Raw genomic sequence first — 26,890 nt, 5'->3', positions numbered from 1 at the left:
CCTGAAGCCATATAAATGTCACAAAAAGCCACAGCACTTTGGCTCTGATTCAGGGGAATTCTTAACCAGTCAATCAAACTCCTCTGTATTTAAAGGTAAGTGTGTGCACAGTGTTTCCTGCTAAAACAGGCCTCAGATTCCCACTTCATTTTATGAATCTGTGACTATCATGTTTGTAAGCAGAACCAAGGGTCTTAAATTCCACAGAAAATACTTATGGACCTCAACAGAACCTGTTTTATCTATACAGAGGGAAAACTACTACATATCAAACTAGGAATTCATAGTCCATTTGCTGTTCCATGTCAATTCCCCCAGTGAACAGCTGGTGCCCTTGTTCATTATAAGTTCAAACACTTTCAAAGTATATTATTAAACAGCAAATAAAGGTTTTCTTGATAAAGGCTAAAGATCTGTTTACCCTGAGATTCTTGGAATGCTACATGTAAATTTACTTTGTAGATGGACAAGTTATGTCACATTAAGTATCTGCAAAGATAGTCCCTTATGGAATTTAATGCCTTTAATTTAATTTGGCTTAATCCACTTATGGAGGCTACTTTAATTCTGAATGAGAGTTCTCTGTGGCTTAAATAGCTAACTGACAACTTTTTAGTTAATTTATAGAATCATAGAGTAGCTTGGGTTGGAATGGACCTTAAAGATCATCTCGTTCCAACCTTCCTTCTATGTGGAGGGATACTTTGCACTAGACCGGGTTGCTCAGAGATCCATCCAACCTTCTCTTGAACACTTCCAGGGATAGAACATCCACAACTTCTCAGATGAACTTTGCTGAAGATTCCAAAGTAAATAGTCTCTGACAGTGACCAAACAGAAATATGAAGAGGCAGGTGGTCTTGTATAAATGCCCCCCCTCATTTGCAACACGCTGGTACAGAACAAGGCAGAGAATAGCAGTGCTGTGTTTTCATCCTGGCTCCTGTATGGCTAATTGTGGCCATATTTTAAGACGATGCCATTCTTGTGATACTTTTGGAGCAAGCCTCCACACAGTTCTTTGCACACAGGATTCCACTACAATCAAATGAATCAGATGGTCAAATGAATACCCGTCTGCTCTCAAGAAGAGGGCTGAGGTTTTTTGGCTACAAACTCGGGGAGGGGGGCAGGCACTGGCACAGCGATGTGCTGAGCACACCCTCAGCCTTCCTCGCCGCCGGAGTTGGGCAGCGCCCAGCCCCACGGACAGCGCCCAGCACCGCGGTCAGCGCCCAGCCCCGCGGACAGCGCCCAGCACCGCGGTCAGCGCCCAGCCCCGCGGACAGCGCCCAGCACCGCGGACAGCGCCCAGCCCCGCGGACAGCGCCCAGCACCGCGGTCAGCGCCCAGCCCCGCGGACAGCGCCCAGCACCGCGGACAGCGCCCAGCCCCACGGACAGCGCCCAGCCCCACGGACAGCGCCCAGCCCCGCGGTCAGCGCCCAGCCCCGCGGACAGCGCCCAGCCCCGCGGACAGCGCCCAGCCCCGCGGACAGCGCCCAGCCAGCACCGCGGACAGCGCCCAGCACCGCGGACAGCGCCCAGCACCGCGGTCAGCGCCCAGCACCGCGGTCAGCGCCCAGCCCCACGGACAGCGCCCAGCCCCACGGACAGCGCCCAGCCCCGCGGACAGCGCCCAGCCCCGCGGACAGCGCCCAGCCCCGCGGTCAGCGCCCAGCCAGCCCCGCGGTCAGCGCCCAGCCCTGCGGACAGCGCCCAGCCAGCCCTGCGGACAGCGGCCACTTCCTCCCACAGGATTTTAAGCCTCGCCAAAAGCCCATCCAAAGAAATGCCTTTGAACCCAGATCCGGCGGGTAAGGTAGCACAGCACAGGTCGTTCTGAAAGTGTAGTGTTCAGGCTGGGCTTTTCCAGGCCACTTGGAGGATTATTCTATTTCCGGAGAACCCAGCATTCAAATCTCATCAAGGCTTTTGGAAAACGTTCGACCAAGCAGCAACTATTATCCTTTAAAAAGGATGCTCATCCTTCAAAGCTTATCACTCAAAGCTCACTTAAGTAATGAGTTGCTTCTGTGATTCCAAATGTTCAAGGCCTGAAGGGAACCGCAAGTGAACTACAGCCCCAGGTTTCTTCCTTGCTTCTGTAAGTAAAGACTGAGGATGAATATTTGTAATATTCCACCTGGATGTAGAAGCACCTTCCTGGTGTGCCCTGCTGCCAGTTAAAGATACTCAGGATTAGGTGGCTTTATTCTTAAATTCTAAAGGCATTTTTTGTTCATGCGTGGTGCATACAAATATTACTTCTCCACAAAAAGGGTCAGCAAACCTACTTTTGTACAGGAGCAGAGTGTTAACATCTTGGTGTAAGTGCACAGCTGGACTTAAAATGGACAAGGAGAGCAGTGAAATAGTGCAAAGAATCAGTATTTTTTATAGTGTCTGTTATCCAAGGATCTTTAAATGGTTTTTAAGTTACTCCTCACCAAGCTGAACAATACTCCCATGTGGCAGACAAATGTTAAGTTGCCCACTTCACAAATGGCTGAACACAGATACAATGAGGCCCATTAGAAAGAATTTGCAGAAATACAGATTTTTTTTGCACCACAGTAGCTGCAAATCCCTGCCACAAATATGTTACAAAGGAGCAATATACCTTATTCTTCAAAGCAGGATCATACTGCATCAGTAGCCAGCTGCAGACTGAACCAAGAGACCACATCTACCCTCAGTATTGGTCCACAATACCCTAGTCTCCAAAACAGGCAAAATAGATACCCCCTCCACACTTGTCTGACAGGCAAGCAGTCAGCTTTGATGTATATGAAAAGGAGAAAGGACATGGTATTGTCATCTCACAGGTAGATAGAAAATTTAGACCCAGAAAGACACACTAAGATGAAAAAAATAATTGAAATCCCCACTACTTTTACTGTCTCACAAAATCAAGACACAACATTAATTTTGTTCAAGTTTGCAAGTCTATAACAGTAACACCTGTAGTAGCTGTTTTGGCACACGTATTAATACTTCACCTCTATGCAGGTTTGAAAAATCAATATACTGTGAGTTTCCACTAGAGACAGTAATTAAAAAATCCAAACCAACACCCAAACCTTCAAATGAAGTGATTCTTTTATATAATCTGCCCAATGACTGTCTGAAGTTTAATTGCTCTAACTTTTAGCAAGGAATAATAGCCACCCATACAACAATCTGATTAGAAAGCACAGATTCCATTCGTTATAATTAAAAATCTTGTTCAATGCCTTTCACTTCATTGGTAATTTGGTCAGAAAATTCAGAGTCATTTATGAAAGTGATAATCAGGGTCCTTTATAGATCACACTACTATACTCACAGCCTCATGAGTCTCTGCTGTGCAGTGCCGGGGCAGACTAAATCTAAAGGAAACAAAAACCTTCTCCGCAACAAACCATCCTTTAGTCTATTTGGGTCAGTCCAGTAATAGCCAGGAATTCTTGTCATTACAACAGAGAAGACTGCAGACTGCATGGCTAGAAATACAAGGTCCTTATGCACTGCAGCTTTATGATGAAGTATCAGTTCTGATTTTTAAAAAAGCCCCATCGCTTCAGTCTCAATAGCAGTTGGTATCCAAACTTCATGATAGGGTGTACAGAAATACTCACCTACATTGCCAACAGCTAAATCTAGTGCCCTGTATTCAATATTTATCTACTGCATTTTGCAAAAATATGTACTGAAGTGCTCCTGGCCACATTGCTAAATGAAAAGAAACAGCAAGAAATAGGAACACTGCAGTACAACATCCAAATTCTCTCCTGGTGATGTTCAAAAGACTATCTGCCTCTCCCAGCAAAATAAACCCATGACCGACATATACCATAGCACTGTAATGGTACAGAGAAACAAACCATGAGGAGGGCATGACTTTCATCCCACAGTACATTTGTCAACACAGAAAAGGCCTGAAGAAAAGAGAGTGTGGAAGTTAAATTGGCCATGCTGGGGAGAAAAACAACCGGGTTATAACTACAGCTGAAAACTTTGTTACTTGTGTTTTCATAGAGTTATGCTGGACTATGATTCAGAAGCACACAGTCCATGTAAGGAGTAACACTGTAAGAACTGAAACAGTATTTAAACCACTAATCCTTTGCATATTAGCTCCAAAGAACTGATTGAGTGCTATGCTTCAGTATTTTTCTTCTTTTTTCTTTTACTTCCTTCTAAAGGAGCTCACATGACTTATAGCATAAACTTTGAGAGGTCTCCTTTATGAAAAAACAGCAAATCTCCAGGCCAGCTTTTGTGCACGACTCTTTTTTGGGTCCGTTGGCACCATTCTTGTAGACACCCACCAGCTACCCTGGGACACTGGGATCTCTCACCACAAACACGCACCACACCCCACCACCCAGGCAAATCTGCTATGAAATAAGGATTACCCTAAGAGAGTATTTCTCTAGGAGCTGTTTGTCTAAAGCCAACACACACATCTCAGCAGATTTAACAAGGCAAACAAGGACAGAATAAACTGTATTTAGAACAAGTGAACAGAGTGGGGACTGTGATCAAGGTCAAATTTAAATGTAGTCAGGGCGTGACAGCAGCTCTGGCAGGTCTATCCAAGCAGGTCTGGGATGATATTCTATTACTCACAGGAACATGGTGCTCAGAGCAGCTGCCTGACCCAGATTCACTGCCATTGACTGGCTACTTGAAAACAGGATGATGAGTGCCTTTATGTGCTGTGGTTTCACCCTGAACATCATTTTCCTCTCTGTGCTCATCTTGAAAGACACAACATGCATATGATATGCACGGAGAACCAAGATCTAAATGGGTGTTACTGGTTCCAGATGATTACCTCAGATGGGATTTGGATCCATCCAGGCATGTTAGGAAGTTTCGCCTGCTTGGAGATCTTAGAATGGTCTGCTTGAAACCAACCCGTGGCACATGCCAAGGACTTTAGGGATGCCTGCAGTACTTATCAGGGCACTCTTGGTAATGAGTGACTTTGAAAGTACGTTTTTTAAAGGAATATTCATGGTTGCAAAGGAGCTATCACATTCTTATTCTAAAAGCTGTAATGGCTTTCGGGGGCCTCAAGACAAAGAAAGCTATGCACACCCATTACAGATCTCAAACAGCAGCTCTCTTTCTGATGAAGACAGAAACAAGGCATCCCTCAATAACTTTCCATCCTGTAGAGGGTTCTACTCTAAATCCTGCTCACTTTATCCCTACCAACAACCTAAAGGAGTCAAATCAGGCTAGAAACACCATGTTGAATATTAAAAAGGTTGTGAATCCAGATTGTGGTCTTGCATAAGCAAAGGATGAATTAAGAACAGAATAATAGCTTGTGCCTAAATATGCTCTTTTCAGTCCATTCAATTTACAATACATTTTTAACAGCATTAATGGGCTGTAGATGGATGGGGAAATTATGTGCTAAAAAGCAAAACCGAGGTGAGAAAAAGAAAATTAAATCTCCATTTAGCAGAAAAATTATTTCGATATTTGTTTTCCTTCCAAAGCAAGATGAAAACAAAGACTGTTGAAACTTCCCAATAAACAAAATTTCAGTTCTCATCAAACTCTCATTAATACTGAAATAATTAATTTTCCACATATTAGTTATATAACATAAAAGCAAACAACCATCAAGGATTACATTTCAAAGTGTTTTTTTCAGATATCAGACTTTGACAGAGTACTCTAATTCATCTTTTTCTAAACACCGCATTATCAAAATCATAACATTCCTATATGAGGTTAATGCTAAAAACAGAAAAACAAATATTTGATCTGAAAATTTTATACTAGACTCCACCATCTGCCAGAATTTTCTCATCAACTGAAATATTATCAATTTAGGATATTGCCTGATTCAGTAAAAAAGTTAGTGCACAGAAACTATCTGTGAAAATTCTGCTTAGATTCATAATAAAACCCTCACTCAGCCCAAACACGGACATGAATAGAAGACATTATCCTCAGTTTTCTTTGTAATTTGGCATAAACCTGTTCTGCAAGTGTCACCTAACAGGTATTGTACAGAGTTACAGATTGCTATTATCCCTTATTGAACTCTGTATATTCAACAGATCAATGACATTTGTATCATTTAATGTAATTCTAATTATAGACAAGCACTTAACACAGTAAGACACAGTTTATGTACCAAACAAATACGGATGGATATTATGGGAGTTTAAATTCCACAGTCAAAACTTCGAAGGAAAGGGAATGGAAGGAATTATCACCCCTATTTTACAAACAGGGAATGAAGGTAAAGCCCAGCGAGAAGCTCCAGGCGGGACATGGTTCCCACAGAAGGAGGTGGTAGGGCTGCCCTGCAGGGACACAGCTATCCTGTGTATGGCAGCAGCAGGAGATTTGTCCAAGGTCACACAGGAAATCAGTATCATATTCCCTCTAAATTCAAATTTGTTGTGTGCCAAACCAAGTGTATTCATTGCAGGACACTGCTTCTCCTCAGAAACCATGAGATGTCTCAGAGTCTGCGTGAAAGAAATAAACTGAGGAAACCACAGTGGCCCTGCTCATCATAGAGCATTGCACCTGTTGGCATTTAAACATGAGGTTTCCTTTAAATTTCACTTTCTATGACTAGATCAAATGCCCACTGGTTAAATATCTACACTCTCAATCCCATGCAAAGGCCCTACAGTTCAACAAATTGTCTTGTGCATCCTGAAGCCTCCAGTAGTCAGGAAACTTTTAAAGCCATTTAACTCCATGAAGCTGTGGAGGACAAAGTGGGAACACTGAAATGTTACCACACTCTGCAACCACAATGGACATCAAGGGCAACATACACTGTGAGAGGAAAACTGTGTAGACTATGGGGCTCAAGTGACACATTCATATAAAAGATTTACTGTTCAGATTAACATGCTGAATTTTGATCAGATGCTTTGCATTTCATTACCATAGGTTAGTCCTTACTTCGTTTATAGTCAAATCTCTAGACTTACTTTTCTCCCCATGGCAGGACACATTTGCATTAACAACTTCTGAAGTTGCTCCATATCATAGCAATGTGGCACAGGCTTTTCAGTCAGATTGCATGACATACCACTCCAGCACAGCACACACAGAACTCCATCGTTATTCTTTTGCTTCTCACCCCAGTCTGTCCTTGCTGTAGCTAATTGTAAATGCCTTTCTACTTGTCATGAAGTTGTTTCTCTGCAGAAGCACCTATACCATTTTTGCCTCTCCTCACACCTTCAGCATACATTCCTACTGCTCATAGGTATGTACAACAAAGTGTGTAGCAAACAATACCATTGTTTAGGACTTTCACTAATAACAATTCTCTCTGCCTCACACTCTCTTGTCCTCTCACAGATGCACACACTCCATTTTACTGATGCCGCAGAATCTCAAATGGACTTTCTTGCTGATGGTGCTCTGTTTCACCTCGTATCGTAAAGTGTCTCCCTGCATCTCCTCTTCACCCTTGCTGGTTTTACTGTCATGATTTACAGCATTTACAACCAGCCTTTCCAAATTAATGCCCTATTTACCCACAGAAATGATATGGCTTGGTTAGTCTCCCTTTAGAAGAACTCTGTCTAAGAATGGAAAAGTAGTAAGGCTGAAATGGGATTCAATTAATAGAGAACTAAAAGATAGCAACATAAATAATATTAATCCATACAGATTTCTGGAAAATAGGTCCTGTCAAACAAATACAATTTCATTTCTTGATGAAGCTACATATTTGATTGATAAAGGTAATGGTGTAGGCATGACAGACTGAGACATTTGGAAACGCACTTGGCTTCATTATTTGAACGCATTCCATCACTGGATTTTGACAGCCCCCAGCCGCCCTGCTCTCATCATTTCCAGTCACATCTTTCAGTGTGCTATCACATGGTTGGGCAGGTCAGGAGGTGTGACCTTCCCTCATTCCCAAATCGTGTGTGACCTACCACAACATACAGACCCTTGCTGCTAGCATGCAGCAAAGGACTGACATCTGTTCCTGAGCATGTGTGAAATGAGTGTAACAAGCTCCAGTGCAATACCTTATGGAAGAAAATTGTATTTATCAGGAAAATTTGAATATGTTGGTTTTATCCACTCACTCATTCTCCCTGAGTTCATCCACCACACTGTCAAGTGCACCAAGATGTATGTTCAGGTAGTCTGGCTGAGACGATTTACAAGTGTCATGGTGGACAAGGGGTATCAATTACTAAGTTCTCATCACAACACTTGTTTTTTCTTGACTGGTAATGACAAGTTAGTTTTTTGGCAGATCTTTTATAAATTTTATGAGTCAAAAGTTGAGAACAGGTAGTCCTTTGCCTCCAAATCTTGCCTACTTAGGCATTCCTAAGTATTAGTAAGGTTGCAGCTCAGAAGCTGATTTAGTTTATATGAAGTATGTCTGAAAAAATAAACATTTGTTCAGCTGGTGTCGCTCCCTGTTGGCATAACAGGAGAAAGAACTGTGATTACACACACAGTGTGCTAGTACCTTGTGGTCTTTTAGTGTCCTTAGAAAGTGAGGTCCTGTGCTGGAGAGATGCCTGTACTGTGATTTTTGTCAGAGCTCAGGCCTTCTGGGATTGACAGTACAGCATATTCCTCAGTTTTATTGCTGGGAATAATGCTCTTTGTTATCAGTGTGACATTCTTCTCACACTTATTTTGCTGTTTTTTCCAGTGTTTACAGAGACATATATGCATCTATATTTCATTCATATTAATGTTAGTATTTCTGCTACAAGTCTCTACACATTCAGTTACATGAGAGGAAAACCAGCTTACTACAAGAATCTGCAAAAGGAGAAAGCACAAGATACAGAATCCAGCAGAGTGGATGTGCCAGTCTGACATATTTACAAGGCACAAGAGAAATAAATGAATTTACTTTTCAAACAGTAAATGTGTTTACTGGGCTTAGCTTGTGTGATCCAATGGACTTTCCTAGCCTCAAGCAGAATTTCTGCAGCATACACCAATAACAAAGACACTTGAGACAACTGGGAACTAAACTTGGTATCCTCCAATCCAACACATCCTATGATTTGCAAGTTCTTGATGTGCCTGTGCATGAATTCACCAACTGCAAGACTCCTTGACATACGGACTCTACCCACAAGCAGAGACTGCACGTGTCCTGACTACAAATTTGCTCTTTATTTCACTCCAGGAACCAGGATTTGAGCATCTGTGTTTCACATGCAGCAATTCCAAGCTGCTTTCCGAGCAGTGCTGCTAGCTCCCTGAAAAAGGCACAGTTCACCAAGACAGCCCATTCCAGAGTGTGCCCCACAGAGATGGTGCACACTTAGGACACATCTCTTCTCCTTCCTACTCTGCTCTAGCCTTGTCTCAGGCAGCCTTGTAGCCTCACCCCCTGCATGGAACAAACACACATTCACACATTACAGAACAAAATCATCTTTCATGACTGAATCCTGTTCCTCAAGCTAAAAAAATCCCATGGAAATTATTTCAATTCCAGTGACAATTAAGCCATTTGGGAGAAGGGAGGTTCCTGCCAAATGATGTGCAACATGGATATATCAGTCACCTCCAGAGAGTGCCTGAGTGGTCACACGGTGGTTCACGGCAATTCCTTCTGCAGCTGGGGCTCTGTTCCTCCCACAGCACCCAAAAATGAGCAAGCAGGCAATGAATGTTAGCAGCCATCAATAACTATCAGTTTAGGATGGATTCAAACTGTGACTGAAGATTGAAAGCTTCCCCTAACACAAATGCAAAATGCCCAAAGCCTTCCAGTGTTTCCACTGTTCTGCCTTTCTGCAGTCACATCTATTCATAACATGTCTTCCTCACTCCAGCAGGAAGCAGAGAGCTCAGGAGAGCCCTACGGCCATTTGTCACCATTCTGCAGATTAGCCCACTTCGTCTCAATGGTTTTGGTGATGGCACTGTTAACATGCAATGTTTCACTAGCATCTAACTCTTTAAAAACTTCAGGGGTTAGGCTAAAACCATACAAACAACATACCTGAATGTGAAAATTAAATACTAGGGAACTCTCTAGAAACCAGAAATTCAAATATGATAGAACCGTATAAATGGCAAAAACAGGGGAAACTTCAGAGGAAACAAAGGCAGCCCCTCTCTGAAAATACTGGAAAGCTAAATTTTGTGCCACTGAATTCAGGTAAAATGATTATACTCCTCCTCATCTATTCAATATCTCCCTAAATGTGTGTACTTTTTTTCCTCATTTTAATCCATCAGAAGACCAGAATAGATAATGTGACGCTCACTGCTACATTTTTACACTTTGGCAAGTTGCTTCTAGGCATTCTGTGGGATAAAATTTTCTTTTCTTCATTTGCTAAATAATAACTCCCTTATTTCTACAATAACCCTCTTATAATTTCCTTAGATGTATTTCTATGCCTCCATCTCATCTTGCTTGCTTTATTGAATACATGAATAGCTCACCTTTGACTTCAGATAATTTTGCCTTTACTTGCAAGACTCTTGAGCATCAAGCTCTCTTTTTTTCTCCTGTACTGAATTAGAATTCTTCTGATTCCAATTTTTTTTTCCTATTGTAGACACAGGCACAACAGTCTCTAATATCGCAAAGAAACTTGTAAGGACTTTATATTTTATGAAAAAATATCTGCAATTTATACTTACAGCCAGCTTCAAATCTTAAACACTCCACATCACAGCCAGGTGAGTTTTAAGGACAAATACATGCATAATTCATGAAAGCATAATCATTATTGGTAGCTCTGTAGAATAAATAGTCCTTGGTAGACACTCTGCATTTGAAGAATGCACCATATTCATGCTAGCAATATAGAGCCAAATTTGTATTTATGGTGTACTTGCAATTCATTCAATTCTGCTTCTGTTTGAACACACTGGTGAAATACAGTGCAATATTCTGTTTCAGTTACCAGCACAAGATGCACAACTTGAAGCAGAGCTCCCAATAGCCAGAGAGCACAGAAGAGCTGATGACTACAGAATCTAATTAACCTGGAAAGTGCTCAGCTAGCACCATGCTCTGGGCTCACACACAGATGGAAATGGGCTGTTCAACTATTGTGTGTGCAAGGCAGGCTTCTCATAACTCCCAAGTCAGCAGAAACATTTAAGCATATGCTTACCATTAATGTTAAACAGGTGCTTAAGTACGCTGCTGAACAGGGAACATAACAAGGAGCACGCCTCTGGAGGACGTGATTTTTTGCTTTAATTGCTGTTGCATAGGACTTATTTGCTACCCTTAGATATTACCAACAGCCTCCTTTCCCTACCAAGACTGCAATTCTGTTAAAATTTGAGTAAGAAGATAGTGAGAAATGCTCTCTTTATTAAAAAAAAAAATCACAAAAAACAAAAGAAGGTGTAAAACCCAAGACACTGGAACAAAGAGGAGCAAATTTTATTTTTAAAATTCCCAGCATCTTTTATAGGTTTGGATTCCTACAAGAATGTCTGAATCCAACCAAAATGGACCATCCTTAACAATGTTTTTAACAAATGTAGATGAACATGCTTAATGCAAATGAAATAAAATTCAGAGAGAATAACATAAAAGCAACAGAGAATATTTTCTTTTCCCAGAGAAAAACTCTAAATAGTGAGATCAAGAAAGGCTCAGTCATACTGATATGAACTACAATTACTTTCTGAATTACTGCTCTACCCACAGCATTTTATACATCCTTCATGTAGACCACAGATCCAGTTTTTAACAGTCAATAAACTCAGAGCTCATGAATAGTCATATTCCTGCATTACAATCACTTGCTTTACAAACTAGATCTTCATAAGTGGTACTTTCAGCCCCCTCACAGTTGGATGAGAAGACATTATTATGAGCATATTTTTTACATCCTTATAATTAGGCACTAGAAAAAAGCAATACAAGCTTATTTCTAGGTTACTTTGGTTATATCATAGGCTGCAGAAGAACTACTCAGTATTTACAGAAAACATGCCAAGCTATCATTTCAATTTTTCTCCGTGTTTTTAATAACGTCAGTCCCAAATGAAAAACAAATAAAAATGTTTCATTTTCAGCATGTTTTCCAGTTTAACATCATCAGTGAAAACAAACATAAGCAGAAGCGCAGGCATGCAGCGTGCTCTGGGGAACAGCTGATGGAGGAGCTCATGGGGCTTTCCATGGGGGACAACTTATAAAACAAGATTAAGTAAAAAATACAGAGTGCTTGTCTTAACCACCTTACTCTGCTTTTCTTCTTCTTCTTGCCTTCCTACCATGAAGTTTGCCTTCTTTTTTTTTTTTTTTTTTGCCAACTACAGTATATTTCCCTGTTGCTACCTTTTAAAAATTACTGAAAATCCCTGGTGACACAGAACATGGTGGGGTTATGTGTCGAGAGTCAGATCTGAAAGCACCTAAGCCTCAAACAAAATTCTTACTCATTTCAGCAGGAGTAGTAAACCCATTAAGTTTGGCAAAAGTTTTGCTTGAGTAAGTGCTGAATAATGACTACAGAATGAGGCTATGCAATACGTGACTGGAATTCATGCCAAGTCTGTCTACACATGCCTGAGTTGACAAAATCTTCTGGCCAGTATTCCCTGTAACTTGAGAGGGATTTTCCAGAGCATTGACCACTCTGTTTACCATCCAATGCTTGACCTGGGCATGCAATGTTCACCACTGCAGCTCATCCCACTGTCTTGAATTGTCTGTTTTCTCATACTTGCTTTGATTGGACATTTCTGTGCATCTCAGGATAACCCCTTAAGTCATTATTCCACAGTGATTAGGGATGAGATGGTGAGAATACTTCATAGAAGCACTGAGTCACACTATGAAAGAGGCCTTGCCACAAAAAACCACCTAAATTTGTTGCTGGAGGTGCACCGAGTTTGCAACAATTTTATTGTGCCTTGCAAGTGTGCAACTTGGGAACTACCTACTTACAGTTGAGGGTTGGACTCAGATCCAGTTACACACAAAATAATTCTCCCCCTGATCAAGGCAATTCCACAGGCAATTCCACTGCTTCTGTTCCCACTCTTCCCTTCTGTAGCAATGAAGAGGACATTGCCGGGCATACAGAACCCACAGGAAAAATTTTGTGCTCAGAAACGACCAGCAAGGCACAAACTTCTACCCAGAGCACAGCATAAACATTACAACATGGGTGCTCCAGGAAGTCCCAGGACCTCACCAATATCTCCACAGATATCCAAGTGATGGCACAAAGCCAGTTTTTGCAAAAACAATATTTTGACATAATCTTGACAATCCACTCCAAGGGCAACAGGACACTGCAAATGCAAACTTTGCATGCTACAGTGCAAGGTCTGTTTGCTACAGTGTCCTTAAGAGGCTAGAAAATCCATGCAATCTACAGGTGAATGCATGCTACAGCTGGGTCCCAGTTCTCAGTGTATTGTAAGCATTTAGGCTCTAAGGGTTTAGATTTATTTTTAAAATTGCATTCTCAACTGCAGCCTTTTCAAAAGAACTGAATACTATGGGAACTTGCTAAATGCAATGCTCCACTGGGAAGGAATGCCAAGGTTACTAAGTGACAGCATTATGCATTAGTGGATTACATGAGATTTAGAGTACATAAAACAATTTAATAAATGGGCTTTGCTTGTTAATCTCACGTGAGTCACTGTGTAGTACAATACTGTACAGACAGCACACAAGCAAACAGACCTAGAAGAATAAATCCTCATATTGCACTTGTGATGACATTAAACCATTTGGGTTAAATAATTTTAAAGCCAAGGGTGCATTATAATGTTCTAGGACAGCTCAGTTTATACAAACTACAGACCAAGAGATTCCTGCTACAACATGGCATCTTGCTGAGATGGAGCTCCTCTCCTGCTACAGCTGGGCTGTGCTGCTGGGAGACTGGACCTGCTTCTGCACAAGCATGCAGGGACCTGCGAAGAGCAGAGCTCCAAATGTGGAGCTCATCTATCTTCACATGCCACTGCAGATGTAGTTGACAAACCCTGGGCAGATGTGCAGAGTAATTTTCGTCTGATGTAACAGCAGAGGCTAGAGAGGGTTCTTAGTTTCACTTAAGGTGCTCTGGAATATCTATGACTATGTTTAAGCAACAGACAAACTCATCACTTGGATATGTGCAGGCTCAGCTTGTACCCCATAATTCCTTGAGTCAATGGAGAGAAGTTAGCACTTAAGAGTGCAGGTACTCTGGCCCATTTTGCACATCTACAGGAGGATGGGATGAATCAGACTCCACTGACTAATTTGTAGAGGAAGCCCAGGCTGACTAACTTAGATATAAATGTCTATACTGAAGAAGCCAATGTTTAGTCAGAGGAATCCCATGTCCATCTTGTTCTAATGAAGAATTACCAGACTCCCACAGAGACTGTTCCAGCAGTTCATCACCTTCCCTGTAAAAACTGGGCACTTTATCTTCTAGTTTGGAATGCTCTGACTCCAACTTCCAGCTTTGAATCTTGTTTTGTCTTTGTCATCTGCATTAAAGAGCCTGTTGGTAGTAAGGGTTGTGTACCAACCAGAGGTGTTCTTGGGGCATGATTCTCTATTGCCTTCCCCTTTACATAGTCAGTCAGGCCAATACTGAGAGAGTGCAAAGCTCTGCCAAGAAATGAGACCTCTGAGATATACAAGAGTGACACTTGAAACGTGCTGTGTAGTATCTGCTGGCAGTTGAAAGATTCATTCCACAGCACAGAAAAAAAAACCCTGCTCATCAAATAAAGCCTCAGGCCATCAACATCTACAATACTTACATTTTAGGTATTTATCTTAAGCAAGTCCAGACTTCATTAATGAACAAATGTAACCTCTCAAATAGAGATGAATGCAATGCTGTCTTCCCAGCTGCACAGACAGCTCTGTGGCTCTGTTGCTGCTCAAGGCTCTACAGCCACCCACTCAGCTGTCATTCACTAAAATCATAACAGTCCCTTCTACTTCTCCTTTTACTGTTGGCAAAGCAGTGAAAAGATACAGAAAGAGAGGGAGGGGATAGACTGTCCTGTGAATAGTCAGACAGCTCAGAGGAGGAAGGGAGAAATTAGCACAAAGTGCACCTTTTTCCTTGCAAGTAAGAGGAACCAGGGAAGCTGCTGAGGAATACTGAAGAAAAAGATGCAGGTGTGAGGAGCACCATCAAATTCAAGATTTTGAACCCTTCTGACAGTGAAAATTAAAGTCAGACCACATGTCCTCCTTCAATTTCATAGCACTAAGTAGCAAGCCAGAGATGTGGAGTGCTTCCCACGGCTCCCAAAGTTATTCTGAGACAGCTTGGCACCATGTATTTCTCACAGGTCCTGCAGCTTTAGTGGATCCCTTATAATTCCAGGCTTTGCATTTCTCTATACCCTAAGTAAGGATGTATCTAAAAGCACACTATATTGCATGGACAATATTAGGATCCTGCAAAGCTTGTGGAGCTCTCTACCATCCCACCTCAAATGTAAAAAGGCTCCTAATTTCCACCAGCTAGCAACACGACATTAGAACAGCCTCAGCATATCTTACAGCTTTCCCACAATGCAGCAATTCCAGCACCTCCTATGGATTGTATGCCTGCTGCACATATCATCCTTACAAAAGCGAACCCTTGTTCCCTTTCATGCCTGACCCAGAAACGATACCAGAATGTTACAGTCCTCAAAACACAACTCACCTTTCACTAAGCAGCCTCAGTCCCAACGATTTTTTTGCTGCAATTCTTGCTGTAGTATCAGCAATTGAATTCCTGCCTGGCTTTAAACTCCAGCTGAACTCATGACAGCTCACCTGGGAACTACCTCGGTTTCCTTGCTTTCAGTTCTGGAGCTCCCTGTGTTTCAGCTGAGGTAGTAGACAACTAAGGAACAGTACACAAAATCTGGATTGCATTTGGCTTCTAAGTCAAGCTGAATATAAGACAGAGGGAAGGCTAAAGTAGCAGGGACCTGCACTGGGTCACAAACTCCACCATGTACTTCAGTGTGGGAGTTTCAAGAAAAATTAATCTTTACACAGCTTCTTTAGCCCATGTTAGGACAACTGCATTCTTGGCTGAGAAGAATTTCACCATGTTTCAGTGCCATGTGATTGAGCACTGCAAGAAACACACCTGTAGGTAAATTATGCCAAATAAGGAAAATCACAATGGAACACCAAGGTCTTATTTATTTCAGTAAGAATTTATTGCTCCTGAGAGGTACCAGAGTTGTGTTTCTCAAGGAAGAGCAGGAGCACTCCTGGGGTGACAGAGTAGCTTAGTCTTCATGTCAGTTGTACCCTTGAGGTCTCCGAGGCCTCAGAGGTGCTAGCGGACTTCTGAGGAGATAACAGTTGCCACTGGGCTTATTTTTATTTGGGTTTTTCATATGTACATCAAAACTGTAGCTATGAGAGTTGGAATTTAAATGGTCAAACTGAAAATCTAAATCTCCAGACTCTTCTGCAAATCCTCTCAATGAACCCAAGCTGTCTCTTTTGCCCTATTCATACATTTTTCATCAGAGTAAAGCAGAAATCTGACACATCCACCATGGTTTCTCTTGGCAGTTTCCAAACATTCGAGCACCTGCAGGTTAGAGTGAAATTCAGAACAAGAGTTTCACAGCAACCTCCCTCTCCCTAATACACATAGATAGATCAGGGTGCTCACTGCTTCCACTGACCACTAAGTGTGCCAAACTAACAGCCTGCTCACACACAGCACATTAATTTGCTTTCAAAACCCCTCTGCATTCCCCCAAGCCCATTGTTACCACTCACCTAATTGTCCACAACCAAAGGTAGTAGCTCCTTATAAACCTTGTTGCAATTGTACCTCTAACAAATTGGGATTTGCAAGAGTGCTTGTAAGAGAAGAATCTGGCACTACTGTAAAAGTGCTCTTCAAAACAGCTCTTGTGGATACATTTGTTTGCAAATCCATTAAAAACAAACAAACAAAACCCCTGTGTACATGATAGACCAGTCCCTGGGGAGACACAGGGAAGCGTAGAATAAAATGCATAGTTGGCACTATTGTCCCGACCTGACAACTGGATGTGCAAGGAAAAAGACTGGAATATTTTAATGAAATAAATTATATAGCCACACCTAAAGTTAGGATAAAATGCAAGTGTGTTAAATTTATCTCCAAAAGTGATAGACATTTATCTCCATACCATATTGTTGCATACTAACTTCAAGTACACCGGAAAACTCAAGGATACGTCAATTCTTATTGGGAGAAACCACTGTATATTAATCACTTCCTACAGCATTTATGTAGAATTAAGAGAAAGCCCATTGTAAGAGCCTGAGCTATTTCTGTAAGTTGCATTCCCCTGGTTCAAATGATGAATGGGAAATACAGCAGTAAAATAAAAATAGGCACCTTTCCAGGTAAATGCTATTGTTTAAAAAAAGCCAAACTAAGCCCTGGTAAAATACTGCTACAGGGATAAAAACATTTATCTCAGTGTCACAAGAATGGCTTCATTTTTTGCTGGTCTAATTAGGTAATAAAGAAATCACAGGTGTAATGACTCCATGAGCTATTACCACACTTGAAAAGGGTCCACTGCATGGTCAGGGACCAGTGTGTCAGTATTATCACCTGCTGTCACATCATTTTAGGAATGAAATAGCTCAATTTAACAGAGATTTTTAAAGAGAAGAAAAATCAATACATAGTTAGAAGCTTGTCAGGATTCTAAGCAACAGCAAAACTGCCAGAAAACAAACAAACAAACAAAAAAAATAGTCATGGTGGGCTTTGAATTTTCAATGGCTTTTTGAATTCTGCTGAGGCACTTAATGCAGGGCACACTGTAATGCAACTCCTGGGATTCCACACACCCCAAGCCAGTAGTCGCAATCACTGCCAGGTAGGAGAGGGAGGACATCCACAGCACAGGATTTGACATGAGTAGTTCAGGATTCTAATTTTAATTGAAACAAAAGTGATATAAAAGCAAAACTACTATTTTTTAAACAACAGCTTAAGGAAAAGCATAAACTACTAGGCTTAACTTTGTTGGAATTTCCATCAAAAGTGTACCTCAGTTTTCAGGACTAGGTCTGCTAAATACTACCTTGAAGAAATATAAAATCTATTCAAGTATCTTAAAGCTCAAATATTCACTTAAACTTAATTCTTGCTAAAATAAACTGCAGATCCAGCTGCAAACACAGAGCAGATTAACACCGAAACCAGGTGTGTGTGGCCCATAGAAACAGACATTGTCTAAAGAAATCACCTGTTCCCCCACCAAAATCAAATATAACAATTTTTGTCTTTAAATTTGGTTCCCAGTGTCTCAAAAATGAGTTCTCAAAAGGAAAACCTTGCATTCAAGTCCAGGGAGACTGCCCCAAGTGACAGAAGTAACTGTGACTTAGCAGCCTGAGGGGCCAAATCCTGCTCCTGTCTGAGTCAGAGGCATAAACTATTGTCTCTGGCTGAAGGTTGGAGTTGTGGACTGCCCCTGCTACAGAGCCATGTGTGCAGATCGATCACCCAGCCCTTGCTCATCCCGCAGAGCTGTGGAAAGGCGGATCCATTTTGCCACGCTCGGAAGCACCAGCCAGAAATCCCAGCAGAAGCTTCAGCCCTGCGCTGAGTGGCGGTGGGGGAATCCCTGCCCGCTCCTCATTCCCTGACTTTGGACACTTGCAAGGAAAATGTGCAAGAGGTTTTTTATTAATTCTGTGATTTTACACATTCTGTGTGTGTGAATTAGTCTCACCCTGTACTTAAATCAAACAATGTCATCTCAGCTCGTTGATTGTTTTTTCTTACTGATCAAGAACTTCCTAACCAAAGGCTATAATGACCATCAGGATGAGTAGCTTAAGCAGATAATAGCCTAAATTTCCCCCCACAAAAAAAAGTTCCAGCACTAGATATTTGCCAGGCATTTAAAAAGCACAATAAAAGGGGCACGCTGCAATCACACAGGCTGTGTAATTCTCCTGGAAAAAAATGTTTGTAGAAGTTCCTGTTCAGTTGCCTTACTTGAATTCACAGGTCACATAGCATTGCACCTTCCTCTTAAACACTACCGCTGGAAAAAGCAATATTATTGGAGTTGGAAAAGCAGACACTTCCTTAAAAAGCCAGCAAAGCATTTTACTACAGAACTTGATTAAAGGATGGCGAATACTTTGGCTTCTTCTTGAACAAAAGGCATGAGAGAAACAGATACTACCTTTCTTATTAAATATTAGCATTTCCCCTCACAGGGGAGGCAAAACACAGACAGGAGGGCTCTTCTTGAGCAGAGAAGGGACAGGAGACCAACAGGTACCCTTTACGAGCTTCAGGTTATTTGAAAGAAGTTGGTTTTAAGGCGAAGCGCCCTGAAGCCTCTCCCAGCCTGCGGTGCACCCCCGCCCCACCGCAGCGAGCTCCTCTCGCCTGCGGAGCCGCCGCATGCGGGGCCCCGCGCACCCCCAGCCCCGCCGCCCCCAGCGGGTCAAGCCAGCAGGCAAAACACACCAATATATTTCCATCAGCACAAGATGGCAACCAGCACTTCTTCCGGCAGAGCAGCTGGATGCTTTTATTTTTTCCTTAAGGGAGGAGGGGGATTATTGAAAAGGCATCCCGAGTAGTGGGGGGTTTTTTGTTGGTTTTTTTTTTTTTAATGGCATCAAGACAAATGTTTCCAGTAGTAATGCCGGAGGAAAGGCGAGGCAGCTCCCACAGCCCCCAGCTCACGCACACACATCGTGGTCATCAACTTGGCGAAGTTGGCCGTGCCGGGGCGCGGTGCCCCAGCGAGCCCCGCGCCCCCCGCCCGCGCTGCGCCCCACTCCCCCGGCAAACGGGGACGCCCCCGCACCCCCAAATCCCCCGTGACCCCCTCCAGTGGGGGGACAGGCACCAAGCGGGGCACGGACACCAAGCAAAGAGCCCCCTTCTGTCCCCCGGCCAGCCCAGCCCCAGCAGCGGGGGCTCCGCACCGACCGTGCGGGCGGTGAGCGGGGTCTGGCAGCGCCGAGCCGAGCAGGGAGCCCCGACACTTACAGTCACTGGAGGCGCCAGCAGCAGCCACTTACCATCATGTTTCCTTGCATTTTAGCCGTTTGAAACATTGCCTTTTCCTTCATTTTTGCCGTGTGTGTGCGTGCGTGTGCTGTTCCCCGAGAGTTACTTAATCCAGCGGCTGGATCACTTTAGTGAAGAACTGGCGTGCACTTGCGATGGCTCTTTTTGGTGTGGAGTGGAGGGGACTACGAGCAGCAGAGGGGGAGGGTGCCTGCTTTCTCTCTTTTCCTTCCCCACCCTTTCAATACGTATTTTTCCTTTTGACCCAAAGTAAAAAAAAAAAAAAAAAAAAGGTAATAAAAATAAAGCAGCTCCTGTCAGAGGAGAGGGGAGGCGAGAGCAGCGGGGGCACCCAGCTCTGTCACCACCCGGATCCAGGTTTTGCCCTGCGGGAGCCGGCGGGGCGGGGTGGGTGGGCAGGAGGGAGCCGCACACACGCTCCCCGCCCCGGCCATGCCCGGCCGCCGCCCCGGGCCCGGGCGGTCCCGCCGAGCCAAGCCCACCCCGCAGACCACTTGCAGAAAAAGGGAGGGTGGGGGACAATAAATAAAAAAGAGGGGGGCTGTTGCCCCTCCGCTGGCTGTGCCCGGCTCGCCGCTCTCCCGGGGGGTTACACACGCTTTTTACAACAGGAACCGGGGAGGGTGTGGGGAGAGGAGCCGCCTCTCCGGCGTTAACTGTTCACCGGCTGAGCCGGCGCGGCCCCGGCCAGGCCACGGCTGGTGCAGGAGGGTGGGGAATAGCACGGCGCTGCCGCGGGGAGCGGGGGATGCTCGGCGCGTTACCATGGCTGCGCCCCGGACCCGCAGCCCCCCGACCCTCCCGCTCTCAGCCCGCGGGGCGCTGTCGGGGATGGGGCGATCCAGGGACTTGTCCCAGCGCCAGGGTTCGGGATCCGAGGCGAGCCCCTCCGCACGGCGCAGGAACGGGCAGGGGGATGCCGGAGCTCGGCTCCCACAGGGGAAAATGCAGAGCCAGGGGCATTGCCCGCGTCGGGCTGCAGCTGAACCCGGCCGTGGCCTCTGTGCCTTTCCAGCGGTGCCCGCACTTGTGAGAGGTTTCCCATCGCTGTCACTGCAGTCCCTCAGCTGCGCTGCCCCACAGGTGGCTGGAGCAGCCGCTGGAAGACGGTGCCATCCTGCTGCCCTTGTGAGAATGTGGTTCCTCCTCGCCCTGGTGCAGCTTTCCAGGGACAGAGCCTTGCCACCCATCCCAAAGGTTTGCATCTCAGCTTGCACACACAAAAAAAAATCCTTGTGGAGTGTGGTCTCTTTGTCTCTCCCTGATGCACCAGAAGTAATTACATTTCAGGAGAATTAGGTGCCCGTCGATTTCACTTGGCAGGAACAGGGCTGCTTTACATGTTGCTCACTCAAAAGGAGACAGGAAACTGAGAAGTGATTTGCTTAATATCTGAGAAGGGAAACCAAGAAGAAAAAGCAGGAACTCTTCTCGTCATCCAAGGTTTAACCAAGCCAATGGCTGAACCAAAAGCTCTCTTTTCTTTTTTTTTTTTCTTTCCCAACAAGGGAACTTCAGACGTGTCCATGCATCCTTTTTTTATGCCCATCTGTAGCACTTTGAGCTCTGGTCCTTCACAGTTTGCAGCATCTTCACTTCATAGGCAATGGGTGTTCACTAGAAATAGGACACAACTTGTGCAATCCCACAGTGTTGTTCACACTGTAGTTTTCTCTAAGCCACACAGCTGTTCAAAGATATTTAAATACAAAATATCACCCAAGACGACAAGCAGGTATCTTAGAAGTGATGGTAATTGGAGAAGTGAGACTCCAAGACCCTTGTGGGAAGTGCCAATGGCAGGTGATGCTGGTACCTTTGAAGATTAGCTGTGGGAGCTTTTGTTTCACAAAAATGCCACCTCTCACTTGAATATCTTGATTACTCTCTCCCTTGTCTTTATTTGGGAATTGCGTATACTTTATACAAGGTGCATTTTGAGCAGGAAGTTCTTCATTATGTTCCTCAAAATCTGGTCTCGATTTCTCTACTTGGAATTTGGTGTTTTATGAGGAAGTTCCTGTTCCATCTCAGTTTTTACCCTTAGGAGTTTTAATTATGTACGAATGCAAAATACACTTGTACTTCACTGTTAGTAGTTCCATTTGCCTCCTGCATGACTTCATACACCAATGGAAATCCTTACCCTACATTGAACTCTGGCAGTAGTGGGGTTTTGGATATTTTTACCTCAGCTTTGTCATAATGCAGTTGCAGTGTTTATCTCTTATTTTTATTTCATATTTAATTTATGCACTATTGGCATAAAAGTAGCAATTATCTTGATTAAAACAGCTTTGTTTAAAGTTGAGATTACTGGCAAAATGCTTGGTTTCACCACTGACCGTATCCAGGGCTTTTTCTTTTATTAAACACCAACCAGAGTCCTTTTGGCTGGAATCTGTACATTACTGTGTTTTCACTTCTGCCACTGAAGTTTGACCCTATAATCCAGAGACTTCCAGAAACAGGAAACAAACGTGTTTTGCAGTGTTGTGCAAAATGACACCGATGATGTTGTGGCAAAAATGCCAAACACATTATGAGAGAGAATTCTCGTTCACAGCTTCTAATTCTTATTTTCTGACTCACCTGACACTTTCAGAAAAGACGTAGTGAATTGTTTATCTCTGGAAAGTTTTATGATCAGAGTCCACCCTTGGAAGTTTACAAAGTTGAGTGGATAAAGCCCTGGTTCCCCTGGTGTCAGAGCAGGAGGCTGTCAGAGCTCGCCCTGCCGTGAGCAGGAAGTTGGGCTAGAGACCTCCTGAGGCCTCTTTCAGCCTGCATCACCCTGCGCCCCAAAGGATCACAGCACCCTAGACAGAGTGACCCTTTTTGTTACAGATCAAAACATCCCTTTAACAAATGACTTGTTCTGTTGCTTCCTAAGATGATTCCAAAACTGCATCTCTTGTGCTCCCAAAGACTTCAGGTTCTGCTGATCATGATGTTGGCTGGTAATTTTCACACCTGAACAACTTCTGCTTGGCTGATGGAACAGCTAAGACTTGATCTCAGATCTAGAAGCGTGAGACTAAGCCATGCTGCTGATTTGTACCCCAGGCCAGGTGATTCTGCTGCAAATAGTCAATGACACTGTGCTTCAGATTTGGGACATTTAAGACAGCTCCAAGTGATACAACCACATTACTCCCTCAAGTGCATTAACCTGACTGGACTCCCTGTCAGCCACCATTCAGACATCTTTTGAGATTTTCTTCTTGATGGATGTTCTCCGTGTCATTTTAATGGAAATTCACTAGAGCTGCAACAAATACTCTCACTGAACACAGAATCAAGTTTTTTATTATTAGGAAGTGGAATGGTAAAAGCAGAAAGATGACCTGAAATTTCTTCCATATTTTTGTTGGGAACATTTTTTTTTTTACTTCCTTTGAATGATGTGTAAGGACAGACAATCACCCTGGGACACAATAAAGTAGTGTAATTTAAGTAGCTAAAAAGCCTCTGTATTTAAGACCAGAAATCTAGCCCAGGAAACCTCAATAAAACATGAAAATATTCCTTCATTATATCAGGCTTTTTCTCAGAGGGAAAATGTGAAAATGCATTACTTTTGCATTCCTTGGTCTAGTCTCAGTGCACCTACTTTACCAGTGGAGTTACTTTTGATATAAATGTTGGAAGGCTTGGCCCAGACTCAGCTGCATCTTAACAGCAAGATCTGAAGTGAAACCCCTCTATAAGAAGGGGGTTTTTTGCAATCAGTCATTTTGTATTTCAGGTGCATAACAGGAGGAAAACCCTGGGAAATCAGAAAGTTTTCATTTTAAATCTGATCTAGATATAGCCTCTGTACCTCAGGTACTATGACAAAACCAACATGGCATCTTCATCCACCAACATTTTTATAGGCCATTTTGAGAAAACATGCTTTTCTCACACCTCTCACAGAATGAGAGATAGGAAAAAAAAATAAATAAAGCCCCATGGATATTCTATTCTTTGTAGGTTTCAGTACTCTGGGGCTGACTTTATCTGAGAAGGAGCACAGGCTACAATGCTTACATCCTATTCACAATACTTTATTTAAAGCCATGTTGATAAGAGAGTGGGAGAATTTATTTTATCAAATAAAACCCATTTGATGCTGGCTCTCCTCACTCTCCAAACAAGCCTAGGATCAGTCCTTCTGAATAGAAGGAAAGAATTAACTTCACACAGTATTATCTGGCTGCAGAGCACAGACACTAATTTTTTCAGTATTTTGAAAGAAAAATCTTTCAAGGATGTAAGACCACAGACAAATACAACAGCTGTTGTATTAAGAGTCAGTTCTAAGAGCATCAGGATTTCACTTCCTCTCCTTAATTTAAGGTTACTTTTTATTGTCTCCAATAAAAGGATTTGTGTTTTCAAAATGCAACAAATGGCTTCTTCTTCTCAGTCAGACCTTTTGTGAGGATCCTGTCTTTTACCTCTCAGCTTGATGCCACAAACCTATGCTCAGGCTTCTCTCCAGCCTAATTTCAAGATGGTCTTCTCTAAGATTGGGCTAAGACATAGTACCCTTTTGCTCTGAATTCTTCTCATCCTCTGCATCCCACCAGACCCAGGTCCTCAGCACACTGTTTTGTCGTGTGACTCACCTCTTCTTCCCTTCACTGAGCCCACAGTCTGAGCTGAGCATCAGGGGAGTCTGATTTGCACTTTCTGTCAAGCATCCACGAAAACTGGTGCTTTTCACCAGAAGTGCTGAGGGGGAACCCAACCCAAATGCTTGAGATCAGAAGATCATTCAGACTGGAAGGATCTCAGGAGGTGTCTAACCCAACCTCCTACTGAAGTAGTGCCAGCTCTGAGACCTGAGCAGGTTGCTCAGAGCTTTGCTGTGCCTTGAAACCCTGCAGGAACTGGGATTCCACAGCCTCACTAGGCAAACTGCTCTAATAGCTGACTCATCCCACAGGGATAAAGGTTTTCCTTATATTCAGTCTGAACTTTTCTTGTCTCAGCTTGTGCCTGCTGCTTCTCATCCTTCTGCCACACCTCACTGTGAAGAGCTTGGTTCCATCTTCTTGATAACCTTCCCAAGAAGTAGGAAAGCTGATGCCAGGTCCTCCCAAACCCATCTCTTCCCCAGGCTGAACCAGCCCATCTCCCTCAGCCTCTCTGCAAGGGTTAAGTGATCCAGTCCCTGACCATCCTGGTGGCTTTCTGCTGAACTTGTTCCAATTTGTATCAGTCGTGTAGTGAGGCCCCAGAGCTGAACCACAGATGTGGTCTAGTGAGTGCCAAGAAAAGGAGATAACAGCTGAGGCAGAGAACATCTCAAGTACTTGCTTTGTTATTAAATTATAGTATTCAAGAGGGATGGGATTGGTGAGATCCCAAATGAAATAGTTGAGTGTTATACTGTGCAACCCTAAATAAGGCAGAAACAGCTTTAGTCATAGTAAATATATTCCATAAGAGTATTTAGTAATACATCACTGAAAAAAAAACCCCAGAGAATTACAAGGAACATTTTTCTCCTTCCTAAGTGGATCAATTTTGAGAATTCCACTGCTACATGTCTCTTCTGAAAAATCTTCACTTCTTATATCCTAAAATTTTGCCCAAGAATTTACATCTTCCAGTCTTGTCTTACAGCTTCTAGTCTTGTCTTCTAAGGAAATCTTGCCTTGTCTGCCAGAAGAGAAATTGGAGAGAACGATAAAGTAAATACACTGCTAAATAAATTTAAAATTTACTTCTTAGGATCACTAATTCTTCAGGAGATTACAATAATGACAGAGCAGCTGCTGTTAAAAAGCTAATATTTGCTAGCTCTTACTGCATGAGGGTGCTTAAGCCATCTTTGTTAACATAAATGGGAGAGTCTGAAAAAAGGAAATTATGTTATCTCAGGCAGCATCCTCTGTTTCCTGAGGAAAAAGTGAATGTGATAGAAACCTCTGCATTTTAGAATTATGTATATTTTGATTAGTTCTTTTTTAAATTCTTCTATTTTGTTAGGTTACTACAAACCTGTTCTCCATGTTATTTTTTTTGACAGCATGTTCATTCACTTCTCATCCCTCCCAGTTTAATGTGGGACTTAAAAACTTCACATGCTCAGGGAATTTGGAACGGAACAGCTGAACACTGTTGTTGTTGAGAAAAGACATACTGATATGTTCTTGTTACACTAACAGGAGTGTATTTTCCCGAGGATAAAACTGGACAGTTTATTCCTCATGTACCAATTTCCCAGGGGAAACAGTGGGGAGCTCAACACATCTGATGTCTCTTGACACTACTGAGACACTAAATACCCTTATATGTGCTTTGACATTTAGTTCTTAGCAAACGTGGTAATTTGTTAGATTCATCAGCGATTTGGCTTGAGACACGTCACCTCTGGACAGCTACCTGGAATTCAGTCAGCTCCCCGTTATCCCTGAGTGAATATTCATCTGCAAATAGACCATGGGGTCAGTACAGAGATCCCCAGCTTGCTTTCATGTAGCCCATGATAAACCCAAGAGCTTACAGGCTCAGTGGGGCAGTGCCTTTCATTTTGTTATGCTGATTCCTCACCTGGCCCAGACAGAACCTTCTGTGCTCTCACAAAAACAGACTGGGTGTGGGGGTCTCAGACTCATATCCACAGCACTAATGAATGTGCTGTGTTTTCACTTCCTTGGGTAGAAGTACCAAATGTGTTTCATACATGAGTCCCTGTCCATACTGACCATGAGGTTTCCTCCTAAGACAAGCAGAGGATAAACTCTATAGCACAGCCCAAGAACGAGGGCAAATTCTGGAGGATTTCTACTAGAAGTATAAATTCTACCCTAAGGCTTCTTGTTTTTTCACATTTCCAGCTTTTAAACTCCATTAATAAAAGCTAAAAATATACAGAGTTCA

The 26,890-nt window shown here is 43.1% G+C and overlaps 1 protein-coding gene across 2 annotated transcripts in view; it reads right to left on the bottom strand.

Annotated features, from left to right (window-relative positions):
• The window catches only part of DPP6 (dipeptidyl peptidase like 6), a 540,763-nt gene that overhangs the window by 460,362 nt on the left and 53,511 nt on the right, over positions 1-26,890 (bottom strand). The window contains exon 1 of one of the 2 annotated variants that reach the window (XM_032098980.1): positions 20,005-20,246. The exons of the other annotated variant lie outside the window; for it this stretch is intronic. Within the exon in view, the coding sequence (XP_031954871.1) occupies positions 20,005-20,055 (51 nt within the window). The 5' untranslated portion in view covers positions 20,056-20,246. Of the gene's footprint in view, positions 1-20,004; positions 20,247-26,890 lie in introns of those variants that run through there. 2 annotated transcript variants of the gene reach the window in all.

This window comes from Corvus moneduloides, chromosome 1 (genome assembly GCF_009650955.1).
Source record: "Corvus moneduloides isolate bCorMon1 chromosome 1, bCorMon1.pri, whole genome shotgun sequence".
NCBI classification, from domain to species: Eukaryota; Metazoa; Chordata; class Aves; order Passeriformes; family Corvidae; genus Corvus; species Corvus moneduloides.
This window is presented reverse-complemented; position numbering and strand designations above follow the sequence as displayed.